Source organism: Suillus discolor, assembly GCF_016758755.1.
Source record: "Suillus discolor strain FC423 chromosome Unknown F5147scaffold_2, whole genome shotgun sequence".
Taxonomy (NCBI): Eukaryota; Fungi; Basidiomycota; class Agaricomycetes; order Boletales; family Suillaceae; genus Suillus; species Suillus discolor.
The window spans coordinates 1060460-1074566 of record NW_024541249.1 but is presented as its reverse complement, the minus strand read 5'-3'; the positions used below and the strand labels follow the sequence as shown (position 1 = coordinate 1074566).

The 14107-nt window shown below is 48.5% G+C and overlaps 4 protein-coding genes across 4 annotated transcripts; 1 reads left to right on the top strand and 3 right to left on the bottom strand.

Annotated features, from left to right (window-relative positions):
• Positions 1–627: 627 nt before the first annotated feature.
• F5147DRAFT_665558 (uncharacterized protein) lies at positions 628–3094 on the bottom strand. The gene is made up of 7 exons (XM_041435120.1): positions 2701–3094; positions 2075–2641; positions 1715–2026; positions 1283–1664; positions 1201–1234; positions 1007–1152; positions 628–957 (listed from the first exon to the last, which is right to left on the bottom strand). The coding sequence occupies exons 1-7, from the start codon at positions 3037–3039 to the stop codon at positions 764–766; spliced, it is 1974 nt and encodes a 657-aa protein (XP_041299663.1). The 5' UTR covers positions 3040–3094; the 3' UTR covers positions 628–763.
• A 254-nt stretch (positions 3095–3348) lies between these two features.
• F5147DRAFT_665551 (L-lysine 6-monooxygenase (NADPH-requiring)-domain-containing protein) lies at positions 3349–5677 on the bottom strand. Its single transcript, XM_041435119.1, has 6 exons — positions 5349–5677; positions 5196–5296; positions 4857–5143; positions 4367–4800; positions 3819–4314; positions 3349–3766 (listed from the first exon to the last, which is right to left on the bottom strand). The coding sequence occupies exons 1-6, from the start codon at positions 5454–5456 to the stop codon at positions 3585–3587; spliced, it is 1608 nt and encodes a 535-aa protein (XP_041299662.1). The 5' UTR covers positions 5457–5677; the 3' UTR covers positions 3349–3584.
• A 610-nt stretch (positions 5678–6287) lies between these two features.
• F5147DRAFT_122671 (uncharacterized protein) lies at positions 6288–6864 on the bottom strand. The gene is made up of 2 exons (XM_041428140.1): positions 6483–6864; positions 6288–6430 (listed from the first exon to the last, which is right to left on the bottom strand). Exons 1-2 carry the CDS (start codon positions 6723–6725, stop codon positions 6392–6394), a joined length of 282 nt encoding a protein of 93 aa, XP_041299661.1. The 5' UTR covers positions 6726–6864; the 3' UTR covers positions 6288–6391.
• A 2659-nt stretch (positions 6865–9523) lies between these two features.
• On the top strand, positions 9524–13999 carry F5147DRAFT_665530 (uncharacterized protein). The gene is made up of 7 exons (XM_041435118.1): positions 9524–10653; positions 10719–12012; positions 12071–12428; positions 12481–12706; positions 12885–13099; positions 13165–13215; positions 13269–13999. The coding sequence occupies exons 1-7, from the start codon at positions 9607–9609 to the stop codon at positions 13570–13572; spliced, it is 3495 nt and encodes a 1164-aa protein (XP_041299660.1). The 5' UTR covers positions 9524–9606; the 3' UTR covers positions 13573–13999.
• Positions 14000–14107: the final 108 nt, after the last annotated feature.

The window sequence follows — 14107 nt, the reverse complement described above, 5'->3', positions numbered from 1 at the left end:
GTGCACTATTTATGCATGCTGTGAGTAGTCGTGCATCGATGTATTTCATTTTTGATCAAAACAGACCGAATTTGCAAAAATCTATGACTTTGAGTCCAATCGATATCGACGATCTCTCAAATTTCAAACCCGATTCCTTTTCCTTGTTTTCCGATCCGATATTTGAATCGTTCTTGATTAAATTTAGATTCTTAAGCCCATACAGCTGGACGTTGAAGCTTAAGGCCCTTGTCAGATGTTAGCAATGAATCACATCACGGAATGGGCTCATCAAGCATCAATACTTCACAACGCCCGTGTCTTTCAAATAACGGTTCATGTCGATCTGGCGGATGAATTTATCTATTCGCGTCTGCTGAAGAAACATCATTTCTAAACTTTGGCGACGAGCACGTTTAGGGCGATAAATCGCCAGTAACTCCTTATGGTCTGATTGTTCCAATGTTTGACTGTTCTTGACTTCGCAAGGTCAACCATAGATATCCGTGCAATGAGTATACGGAATTACTTTGTGAAGCCAACTTTCATTGGATACGAAGCGTACGCCGATTCTTGATGTCGTTATCCAGTTGCCGTATCACATTCGGTTCGCTCGGGGTGGTTTCGGGCAGGTTTTCTGCGCTGGTGTAGTGGAGGCCTATAAGAATGTGATACTTCAGTGATGGGCGAGCGGAAAGAAACGTATACGATACACATATGGTGATCCTTATAGTAAATAATACAGATGCGAATTAATAAAGATAGTATAACAAGACAACTGTCCTCAGGACCCTCGTTTTGCATATTCTGGACATTGCTCTTTCATGAATTTCTCAAGCTTTACTGCGTTCCTATGGTATATCGATGTTTCGGGGTTGTACAGCTTGCAATTATCGACCACCAGTTGAACATCGTCAAGAAAGAATTTCAGTGAGGAGTACTGATTCGTGTCCAATTTGTGTTCCATCGTGCTGAAATCTGATGGAGATGTCAATGCAAAATATATGACAGAGGATTTGATACAGACCCATAGGTCTCTTGATAACACCGTAGTAATCTGGGACCTCATCGGCATTGACTGGGTTTAAGAAAGCCCAGGCTAGGGGATGGGCTTTAAGATCGGACAGGAACCGCTGCATTTGTGTGTGCTCGGCACTTTTCCCGGAACGTGTGCTGCAAGAAATTACATACAACCCACTCAGACCGCAAAAGGCAACCTACCTGTGTTCCATGCCGGGCGTCCAACCGCTCTCTCCTACAACAAATTGGAGGTGCCAACTCACTTAAAGAAACGATGACGTACTTAGCCCTGGGACCTCCTTAGGATCCACTGTGATTCCTTCCAGACCACCTTCTTGGAATTGTGAAAGACCCTGATATACGATGTGCGACTTCGACATCTCGCGGATCTTGGTGAGGATTGCCTCTCGTTGCTGAGAGATGATGTTGACTTTATCAAGATAATTGACCTTGCGCAACATGGTGCATTGCATGATCGTCCCGCCTTCGTAGTCCTTGATGTACCCTGCCCACACAGAGCGATCAAGTGTGATCTCTTTCGAAAAGCCTTGCTTCTTGAAGAATACTACTGCAAAATTGTCGGCGTAGGTGAGGAAGTGCATCACTTCGGGGTATGTACGTTTGATGTGTTGTTTGAAGTTGTCCATGAGCATGCCACCGTAGCCCTGTCATAGAAGCTGCAGTCGCATACATGATGGACGAGGCCTTTGCCTACCTTCACTTGGTCCACGGATGCAGTAGCAAAGAAGACGATCTCCGCAAAGCCACGGTGTGGAAAAGGCCTATAGCAAATACCACCTACGACCTTATAACCACGTTTTATGATCGCGAGTGATTTCGAGTTGTGGTCATAGACTAGACGCGCAATGTACTCGCGCGGCATCATAGGCAACTGTGTTTGGAACAAGGTCTTTAGACCAGTGAGAATCACTGTAGAGCGCGGCTGTCGGTCGTTCTCCACTGCAGTTATCTCAATAACTCCCTTGCGCAGCTCCACAAAAGCAGCTTTTTCTGGCTTGTGAGTAGGCTTGACAGAATAAGCGTCAGTTAAGCGAGAAATAGTAATAAAACTTACTACAGCAGATGATGCTGGCCCCGTGTCTACCGTAACTCCAGTCGCAAGGCGTGTGAGTTGACCCTCATCCATCTTATCTTCGACCTTTACTTTAAGATCCGAGCTGCGACCATTGGCAACGCCATTCTTCTCTGACCTTTTGTCTCCCGTGGGAGCGGTCTGCGCTTTTGACTTCATACTGGAGGTCTTCTTCCCGCTTCTGTGCGTCACAGTCTTTCTAGAAGTCGTTCCTGTGGCCGCAGCATTTGAATCTGCAACTTGGGCGGCTAAAGGCTTATCGTCGTCGTCATCATCGTCATCTTCATCGCTGAGTGAAGAGGAGGACAGTCGTCTACGTTTTGAAGGTGGAGGCTCGTCACTGAGTACGGAAGAATCCGGGGACATTGGTCGATCAACCGGGGAAGATTGTGCTGAAAATTTTGAGGAGGTCGCAGGGAGGATCGATGTAAATGACGTACGGATGGAAGGAGACGATACGCTAACCATAGAGATGGACGTCTTCATTTGTTGCCTGAGGGAGTCGATGTCTTCATCTGTATAGTTAAAATCAAGCTGCCTGTCTGCTTCCTGACACGGTGCGCGTGCTGTGACTCAGCGTGCATATAATGACGTGAGAGAAGACGTACTTGAAGAAGTTCATCAATACGAATTGCAAGACGCGCTCTACGAGCAAATTCCTCCCGTCCCAAGGCGGCTAGTTGACTACCGTGGTCTGCTACATCGTGGCCACATATACATGTTTCGAGGTATGCGGGGCCATCCTCTTCGTCGGAGCCGTATTGTGTTAGGTCGCCAAGTAGAGACTTTTGGTGGATATCATCATCTAGAACCACCTCGACGCTTGCTGGGGGTCGCAGACCAGGACAAGAATCACAGGCGGTACAGAAAGAGTGCCGGGCTATCCTGAGTGCAAGTGCAAGGTCATTGTGATTAGCTTCGGATAAACAAGGATAAGACAGTCTCATGGGAGCAAAAGCTAGAATTACTATGTGGGGTTGCGTGCGAGCCAATGTATGAAAAGTATGAAGTAGTCATTTCCAAAAGCGGTGTGCCCCTGAAGCTATACGTGCAATTCGAGAAAAAGTATCAGGCATTATCAAGGCTATCGAGCTTTAAAAACTTATATTTTAATCCGCCATGTTAATGAACACACTAGACGAGGGCTGCCATGTCGCGCCGTGTCCATGTCAATGATGGACTCACTGCGTCCACACGATATCCACATCCACTCGATGCGCAAGATATAATCTTATGATGAGTCCTTGCAGCAGCGACCTGTCGCGTGGTTCTCGTGTTGGACGATCGATAATCTACTACTAGTACATATTGATATATAGTACAAGAATTCTAACACGGGCCGTGCAGCAATTTGAACGACTCGTAGTAAGTATCTCTACAGTAACATTGAACACATACTGCGTCAGGGGTTCCGGCCATCAATCAAAAGTGTCTTAACTGTTATTATAAAAGCTCAAATCTGTATCCTGCAAATCGCAGGTCCCCAAATTCTCTAATAATTTGAACACAAGTCTTCCACCACCTCTCCGGCCCTAATCCCCACCACACTCAATAGCGTCTCTGTTATCCCATGCGTTTCCTCTGCACAACCTTGCAAGTAGATCTTTGGAATAAGTCCATGACTAGCCGTCGGTAGTGGAAGAAGTCTATGACTTCGCGAGATAAAGATTGTATCTGTCATACTGGTGAGAAAAATGCTCAGTTACTCAGAAATTAGATAGCGCACCAGAATCCTTGGTCTCCGTAGATGTATATTGTGCATGTGTCTTCTCTCCGTTGATGCCCGTGACCGATGTCCGTGAATGACCGTTTATTCCGTTCGTGGCCGCTTTAAACGCGCCATTCTTCCCGTTTATGATCGCTCTAAAGTCGCGCTCCACAGAGAGGCGCGTGTTATCTGAAGTAGCGCACAGACCGAAATGCTTGCCTAAGCTGGATGATTTCAAGAGGCTCAGCCACGAATTTCGCTCGTAGCCAGTAGCGCAAACAATGGCATCATATGTCGCCTCGGAGAAATCTTGTGTGAGGGTATTCTGCAGAAGAACCGAGAATGTAGGTGTTTCTGTTTCTGTGGAGGTTTGCGAAGGATGCGTGCTAATCTCCGCTGACGCCAGGTTACTATAAGTTACGATAGTGATATGTGCATCGGTCGCAGCCAGTGCGTTTTTCTTGCGTCTAGCGATGTCACCGTCTACACGTTGGTCGTATAGGACGTTGAAGAGCTGTTGTCGCATCCTTGAATCACAATAAATTAGCAAAAGACATGCAACTCACTGAATCAAGTGTAATCGGATTTACTACCCCGTAATTTGTGCCCTCGTAGTCCGCCATCACTCTTCTTCGAGAATCACTCGGCAGGTTATACATAACATCCACAAATTCTGGATTGTATACCTGGTTCGAAAAGGGGCCGCCATCGCTCGATTTCAATGAGCCACCACGAATGATGAGGTGGAGGTCATGTGCTTGGCCGGTACTCTTGCCCATGCTAGTTAGCCGCGACTGAAGGTCGAGCAGTACTTCCACTGCGGACTGCCCCGCACCGACGACCGCGATTTTAAGTGGCCGAGTGATGGTCTTCATCGTGTCCAACATCGATTCTACAGAAGACACGTACGCAGAGCTGTGAATGATGCGAGGATGAGGTGAGATGCTCTGAATACACCGCGGGACCCGTGGTGAGCCTCCTGGCGAGATGATTAGATTTTCTGAACAATCCTCAGTCAATTCCTGCATGGCAACATTGCAATGAATCGATGCTGACTTGCACGACGAACGATAGTTTCTCCAGTGGTAAGCACGATGCTATGGACCAGCACGGTGCCTTCACCCCCTTCTTCAATTGCAATGACATTTTCGCCATACGCAACCTTGATGCCTTGACCTTGCACGTACCGCGCTACATGGGCAAGGTAATCGGAGTATTCCTTCCGAGTCGGGGTCATGCAATTCCGGTTGATGAACTCCACTAGACGGTTTTGGGAGTGCAAGTATGCAACGAAGGTGATTGGAGATTGTGGCGATCTCAAGGTCGCCAAATCTTTCAGGAAACTTGTGTTTCTTCCTCAGTTCCAAGATGCGATCGACATGAAATTGTACTTGCCTGATCTGCATACGGGTACCTGGGAGAAGCATACCCGGATGCCATTTGAATTCATGATGTCGCTCAATAAAGAGAGATTTGTATACAGATATCGGGCAGGTCTAGGATGCCGATGAATTCCAGATATGGTACTGGTACATCGGATTGACATACCTCTCTTGGTTGTTCTAGTAGCGCACCAGCAGCAGCAAGATTTGCTGGGCCAAATCCAAGGCCGATGACATCGTACACGTCCGCTGGTTGTGCTTCGGATGATACCATGGTAGAGAATGCTGATCTGAGAGTTTATGAAAAGTACTGAGCACCGTGAACCACGTCGGAAACTTGTAGATGATCAATATGTGAACGAGTGCAGTCGATATCGGATGGAGATCGGGAATCGTTGTATGGGGTATCATGGTTTTATAGCATCTATAATCCGAATTGCGACGGCACCCGCTCGAAACCTAGCTATGATATTGGTGTATCATGATAAGTCAAACTAAAAGCATCAATGCTAGTTTGTAATGCTTCCGGAACAAAGACATGACCGTGACAGTCAGCCAATGAAATTTGATTAGTTTCACAAAGTCTAGCTACGTCTATCTGACTCTATCATGCAATACTAGTTTATGTATCAATATTTGCCTCCGGAACAACACCATAGTCAGCCAATGAGACGTCTAGGTACCGGCGGCCCTGTTCGGCTCAACGTTGTCGGAGTTTTATTTACCTCAGGGGGGAGAGAAGGACATAAGTAGCTGGCACAGACATTGACAGATGGGAGAGGGGTGAGATGGGAGACCAAACTATCGGTCACGCCTGGATGGGTAACTCTAGCGGGGACTGCGTAGTCATTCACTCTAAAGTCTCTACCAAAAACAAGAGTTTCAATGGCTGCAATGAGGATAGTAGCCTTCTGCGAGGTTTGTAAGGTCATGATAGACCCGCACATGTTGTATGCACATACATGATAACGGCCTCTCATTTGGTAGACTGTATCAAACATTCAACAGGTAGACGGTAGACGTCAACGGATAGTGCGGAATTCGGTCGCCAAGCATAAGCACTTCTGAATCATCATAAATAGTAGACCCAAGACGCCGAAAGGTTGTACACCAATAGGAAATACGCCATTTGATGTCATTGGAGCGGTTATCCACATCCGTATCTGTCACCGTACGAGGCATGATTGATTGATCCACTATTGCGACATCCTAGTCATCAAATTCTAGAATAAGTCCTTGGTCGTCGGGCTCCCAAACATTGATTCAGCACGATCATAAACATTGCCTAGCAAAAACAAACCCACTTCAATTGACCAGGACTTTCTTTGCTACTTCTACAAAATGCGTGCGAACCCGGTGGTTTAATTTCGGGCTGGCGGAATGTTGTTGAATCTCGTGCCCAACTTGAGCGCTTGAGCTTGAAGCCAATTTCCCCTTTGCATCGCAAGCAGAAAATCGGATCTAAGCAAGGAGAGTTGATCTCAGCACTAGCCAGTCGAGTCGACACTATACTCGCAGCCAGGGTTCGCCAGAGTATATCCATTTACAATTTGACGCTGACTTCTGATAGAATCGACGTTGTGAGCAACGAGGAGCGCGAGCGCATATGTTGCCATCCGTCCTGAAGTGTAAACCACCCTTTAACTGATTATCTGTTTTGAATGTACTCACAAGATACTAAGCCATGGTTGAAGTTTGACGACCGTTAGTGAAGAATTGGCAATTGGACTGCTGGCTGACTCCACGTATGGATGTTAGTGTTCGACAACCATTGGTCACCGGAGTTTCATTGACCATAGCCGACACAATGTTGATTCTATTCCTATTTACCTCCAAGAAGTAATAGTGCCAGTGCATACCGAGTTTTTTTAGGTGTCCTTGCTCCAATCAGGCGGATGCGTTTCCAAGGTGAGTGAGTGGTTTGGGAGTTTTTGCATCGAATGGCATCTCTAACGGGAATCTTCCAGATCATGCAGGACTATAAAAGACGGTTTATCAGTCTGCTACCGACTCCGCGCAGGTCTGTTAGGGAGCTGGTAACTTGCTTTATCGCAAAAGAGAGATGAAAAGGCTCACTCTCGGACTTTCAGAGACATGCATGAAGCATGGGCTACCATAGATCGGAAAACCGTCACGAGATGATATCACCCTCATCAGTACTCGCAGCATTGATTCATAGTGGTTGAAACGATAAAGTTAAGCGGTCGTGGCTTCAGTCAGTGTGCCTGGACTTAAGGCTAAGCGTCGATCGCGTCATACTAGTTGGTGCTTGCGGGACCGTTTTTGTCGCGCGAGAGTTACGTTAATTCCCGACTCTCACGAAGTGTGGAGTAAGCGAGAATGCCGACGCTCTGTGTAACCGCGAGAAGATATTACCGTACCGTCATTTCTGCCGACAACTCCCTTACTTGACCCCTTTCGCAACATGGCGTGTTTTGCAAGCAATATCGCTGCATCGTATTATTTTAAGGATCATCCTATCGTGTTCGCTATAGCCCTTGCATGGTTACAGTTGGCCTCATCGACCACGTCAAGTCATCTTCAAGTTCGAAGTGCCACGATATGGCTCAGGTGATCACCTGGACTCAGGCAGTGACATTTGACGGTGCGAATATCAACCATTGTGTCAGTGGGACGTGGATGCCTTTTGCTCGATCTCACTTCAAGGGTGCTTGTTACGTCCATTACAGGGTGCCGCATCCAACGTTTTGGTATGCCTGGGACAGATCAACACTTAGTTCCACGCGCTCGCTTTGGCTCTGACTCGGAGACAGTGGCATCTGTGTTCCAGCGCTTTGCCCATCAGCCTACTAGTAGTGTGGTTCTTTCCGACATGCATTCACCTCTTGTAACCACATTAAATGCTGATCCTGTCTGGTTTGCTTGTATGCCTTCGTGCCATGTGGATAACCTAAGTATGATGTTGGCTCTTGGCGCTGCTGCTAAGTGCCTCGGCTGCCTCCAATCCTCGGCACGCGTCGAGAAAGAGATGGAGGTGACAGCTGACATTACAGTGCGGCTAAATAGGGAACATGGAATGGGCCGAGCAAACGTGAGATACTACTTGTAACCTCGATGGCTTGGGAATACAAAGCGTTGGGCGACTCTTACCGGGAAATGCCAGCCGGACACCAGAAATGAGTAGCGACGCATAGATCGTCGAGTACATGCATCCGGGGAAATGAATAATTGACCGATCGAGGGAGTCGGTGACTTGCGGCTCGCTGCGGCTGCGATACCCAATTGCACATTAATTGTACATACTCGTAAAACCAGTTCGCAAAACCGGTAGACCATATGCATGAACAGTAAGCAGGGACCCTGTCGAAGAAGTTCGCTCTAGTGTAAAAATTAAAATGAATAGTCACTTGTGCCGTTAAATAACAGGGCTCCGGCCTAATTGCATTTCATTTAATTATTTTCAATATGTTCCGAGCCGAGGGAGCTCGAGCACTTGTGCGGGTCCGACTCGGCGATGCACTGCGAGGTCTCACGTCGGCAATTCGGTTTGGATAAGTTCGCCTCGTACTAGACACCAGTCTAAGAGCTGGGCAGGGCGGCGAATACCTTTCCCAGGGCACATGTCTTGGCGGGATAGTAAAACGATGTCAAAAATTTCAACAGTTGCTTAGGACAACCATACGTAGTACGTACGTACTGGAAAAATGCTCATAGCTGTAGTCATAGCACAAAAACAATGTGCTGGGAACAATGTGTGGCACTTCGAAAGCTGTGGTCGTAACCCAACGACGATGTATAACCGCTTGCAAGTGGAAGAGACGTCGGAACCAAAATTTGATAATGCGCGTCAAGAAAGGAGATGAAATTTTTGAGGTGGCATCCGATTTTAAGGCAGGAGACGGTGAACGAGAGAATGGCGCTAGCTATAGGCGGATCATCTCATATGAAGACATTTAATTTCCGCGACTTGTTCCGCGAATTTGGTTGACCACAGCCAAACTACAACTAAAAACTGCATAAATGTCAACTGCCAGTGCATATGGAGTCCAAGAGCTCGAACCTATTTTCAGGCGAGTTTCATTCAATTTCTGAAGACCCGCGAAACAAACAGGCTGCGCTATTCACTGGTAGCTGGACAACTATTTAGGCTCCGGATAATTGTCATGGGAAGTGACGAAATAATAACCGCAACGGTTGGTAGCCTCGTGTATACGACGACAGAGTAGCAACTTGACAAGGGACAAATAGAAAAAAGATTCCACGGATGCAAATACACGATCACATGACATTGTTGAGTGTGGAACAAAGCGGTATTCTCACGGTCGAGAAAGCGGCCCATAAACGCACTGCTGTAAATTAACTGTCATTGATTTCTTCTCAAACCTTTGTTCCTCCCCAACGTTGATTACAGTGACGACGCCAACAGCAGCGACGAAGACGACGAAAACCACACAACAGCGACGATGACGGCGCTCGTCTCGACGTCTGTCCCACAGTACATAGCTTCTGTACAAAAATCCAGAAATAGAGCACGCGACCAGAGCGTCTCTCCAATATCCCCAGGATGTTGCACAACCCATTATCAAACTCCCCCAAAGCTCAAGGTGTCATCTGAGCACCTGTCACCAATGTTGACACCTTCTCCTCTTAGACGACGACCACTGTTTCCAACAGATGCCCAACATAAAGCAGATAGACTGGCTCAGGAGCAGGACCACGATGACAGCGATATCTTCTTACAATCTCCATTCAAATCACCCCCTCTAGTGCACCGTCTATACCCCATCTCACATCCTAAACCAATCAAACCAATCATGTTAGATGACGATGAAGCGACCCTTTTTCTCTCTTCTTCATCCGCTGTATCTTCCCCTTTCTTTCACCACGCGTCCACTCAGCCACTACTCACGCCAGTCAAGGATTCCCATCGTGCTATACTAGCTGCAAAGCAACTCAATTCGCAGCCTGCACATCGTGTGGGCGTAGGTACCAAGCGCAAATCGGCGCAATCCGGCGGTGGCGACTTCTCTACGCCTTTGCGTCCCGTCTCATCAGCCACGTGCACCCCTCTTAATATCTCTGCTCCGAAACCCGACCCTTCATCTGGTATCGCCTTCCACCGTCTTGCACCTCTGCCAGCACCTCGCTTTACCCCCCAGCCAAAGAGTAAAGCTGATACCGACGCATTTCTCAAGAAACAGGCAGAAACAATGAAGCGGCTGCGCATTCGAGATCTTGATGACTCAGATGAGGACTGGGGTATCATAGATCAGGATTCCGACGGAGAACCTGTACAAAGGCTACCTGCGCTTCGCAAATGCAAATCCCGGTCTATTAGCCCGAAAAAATCTCTCCTTATCAACGCTGCGCTAGTGCCACAGAAAGGTAGCTCAAAGGATGAGGTAACTGAAGCTATCTCTCCAGGAGGGCATATTATCAAGCGTCGGGCACGTTCGAGGCCCGTTTCCATTGAACTCCTCGAGAGTGTGAACCACTCACCGTCACCCAAGGTTAGAAGCTACACCGATATCGGCATTTATATATATTCCATTGTGCTGACAAAACCTTACTCTAGGCTGAATGTTCCAATACGAAGCCACCCACTGTGCCGATAACATTTCCTTCTGTGTCTCGCGATCGCAATCGGCCCACTTCCTTTGTTGGTTCGCCCTCCCCTGTACCACGAAGACGACTCACAGGGTCCAGCGGCCCTAATCCCTTCCTTTCTCAGCCACCCTCCCGTCTCAATTTGCATTCTCAGCCCCGCCCCCGCGCTTTCGCCCGAATGGCATCCAATAGTTCGGCTACTCACTTCTTCGGGCCCTCAATCCCTCAATCCGTGCAGTGCTCACGCAAGCGAACTAATTCTTCCGTCGACGCTACTCTGGATCTGTGCATGCAGTCCCATCTCAGTCCGTCGAATCGACATAGCTATGCCGGTCCAGACTCGGCTGGTGTCTCCGTTGCCCCAATGCCATGGACGCTGCGGTCGGGTTTGGACACACCCTCGCCAAACTCTTCGCCTCTGAATGACGGTCCAGGCACGGTCTACTCAGATGACGAGGACATGTTATTTGAAGGCCCAACTGAATCCTCGTTTGTGTTTAGCATCACAGAAGGAACCCCTTCTCCACGATCACAGAAAGGCAAGGAAGGATTGCTACCCTCCAAGTATAAGCCACGCGACTCTGGCATCGTCCTTAGCGACGACGAGTCGATTCCCGCGCGAAATTCGGCGTTAAGCAGGAGTTCGAGCTCTATTTACTCTGATAATGATAACGGCGATGATCTGGTTACACCTGGAGTCGTGCCTGGTGCACTTTCCGGTTGGCCAAGGATCTCGGGTGTTGACGACGCGCATCTTCATTCATTCAATCAATCCCATCCATATCAATATTTTAATCATGACGAAGACGACGTCGACGCATTCATCTTACGTACCTTAGAGGCTGGTGGGAAGCCTTCTGCTTCCGAGGGGAAGAAACCACCCGGAACGCCTGTGAAGAAGCTCAAGAGCCACTTTGGGCTCGATGGTGGGCGACCATGGCAGAGTGCTGTTGCATCGAAGATTGGGTTTTCGTTTGATGGCGTGGAGGGGGGGAAGGGGAATACGAAGAAGCCACGGAAGAGTTTGCCTGCTGCATTTCCTCTCCCGCTTCTGAAAGGTAACACTATGACGACCAAGACTGGTGGATCGGATACCGAAGAGGACGATGAAACTATAAGTCCCAGTTCGAGGAAGCAGTACAAGGGTCTAGGACTTGGCCGTCCCGCTGGGAGGTGGCTTATGCGCCGCAGCAGCAGTGGGGCGTTCTCGAGTGGGGAAAGCACAGGTGGCACGCCCACACGGCGAAACATTAATCTCAAAGGTGCGTCCGGCTCCGCGTTCATTTACGATCGGTCGTCTCATTGTATTTCATGGTTTAGACTGGCCAATACCTGCAGCCCGTACTTTAACCATGGACACCACGGGCTCACGCTCGAGTTCGAATAGCTCCATGATCTCACTGAACTCCCCAACGATCGCGCGGCATCTGCCCTCAAAAATATCTGCCACTCATTCGCATTCTCCGCTTGGACCACGGTCACGGAAGATGTCTGTTATCGAGCACGTGAGGAACGTCTCGGACGCTGGTCGCTTCGAGAAGGAGTTCGTTGAGGTCGAGCAGGTTGGGAGTGGGGAGTTTGGAAAGGTCATCAAAGTGCGCGCTAAGATTGGGCGCGGGCTTGAGGACACCGTGTGGGCTGTCAAACGATCAAAGCCATTTGAAGGTCCTCGGCATCGGTGGGTTGTTATGTCATTCGCACATTTTGTTTATCTTGACATATGATGACAGCCTGCGACTACGAGAGGAAGTGGACATATTGGCACATCTATCGGGGCGGGGTGCTCATCCAAACGTACTGACGTACGTGGACAGTTGGGAGCAAGACGACGCGCTTTTTATACGCACAGAGCTCTGTGAGCTTGGTAATTTTGCGAGATTCTTGTGGGAGTACGGGCGGGCCTTTCCGCGCCTGGACGAGGCGCGGGTGTGGAAGATAATGGCGGATTTGAGCAACGTGAGTACCTGCGGGCCAACGGAAAAACTTTTTTCGGGTCCCTTCTTTTTCTTCCGTTATACATGCATATCTTCACTTGGTCCGCTCATGTGGTCTGAGAAGTTGTTGTTGTTTATGGTCTATCATCCACTTTCCGTCTTGTCATGTCTTTTCTTGGATATTAACCTCGTGCCTGCAGGGTCTGCGTTTCATCCACGAAGCAGGGATCATCCATCTAGACCTCAAGCCGGCAAATATCTTCCTCACTCGCGAAGGCCGATTCAAGATCGGGGATTTTGGAATGGCCTCGGTGTGGCCCCGACCTGGGGGCGCATTCGAACGCGAGGGGGATAAGGTTTACCTCGCGCGGGAAGTTCTACAGGGAACATACGGCAAGGCTGCCGATATTTTCAGGTATGTTGAGCCGTGGATATGGACGTGAGCATAGAGTGGACCCTGATTCTTTAATGATCCTGCAGTCTTGGGATGACGATGCTAGAAACGGCCACGAATATCGTTGTGCCTGATCAGTGAGTTGACATGTGGTTTTTCCTTTTGGAAAGTAGTGATGGTTTGTTTGTAGGGGAGATGGATGGCACAGACTACGGCAGGAAGATTTCAGCCAGATGGATCTGGACGGGAGCCCGGAGCTGTTTGCATTGATCAAGAGCATGATGCGAACTGATTCTGCTAGACGTGTAGATGTGCACGGTGTTTGCGCTCATACTGTTGTAAGCCGAGCTCGCGCGGCTATGGAACGCACATATGAGGAAGCCAAACGGGATGGCACCTCGCTGTTTGCTGCATCCCCACTTGCAGGTGTTTCTAATACGTTCTTGGAGGAGATCCTTGGCCGTGACTATGACGACATGGACCTGAGCCCATAAAAACACGACAGGAAGGAAGAAAATCCTCAAAATGTGAAATTTTGGTTGTACGTTTCTTGGGACATTGTTTGCCAGTATAACATATTAGGTTGCGATCGACGCAACTCATCGAGCACCCCCGCCTTACACTCACCACACGATATCTATGACCTACCTCACGTCCTCCATCCATCCATATATTGATATACCTACCACGCACATGATCTGTCTGACCACATTCTAGGGCTCGAATGTGAATTGGTACTAAGGGATTTGTTATACATAGCGATAAAGCGTAACCCATACATAGTTCGTAATATTAAGATTTTATGCGCAATATGATAGTGCTAGTAGTTGGCTCCGACGGGGATCAGATAGCTAGTTTGATTTAAGAAGTAGGACCCTAGCCATCGAGGGAGAGGGTTCATCCGCGGAAAGATGATAGAAGAAGGGGTGGCGATGTCCCAAGTATGCTATGGTGGCTCTAGGCCTGTCCGGAGAGTTACAGTAGTAGTTCTTTGGATCTGCGTGTTGCATCATGTTGCCATTGATGAGA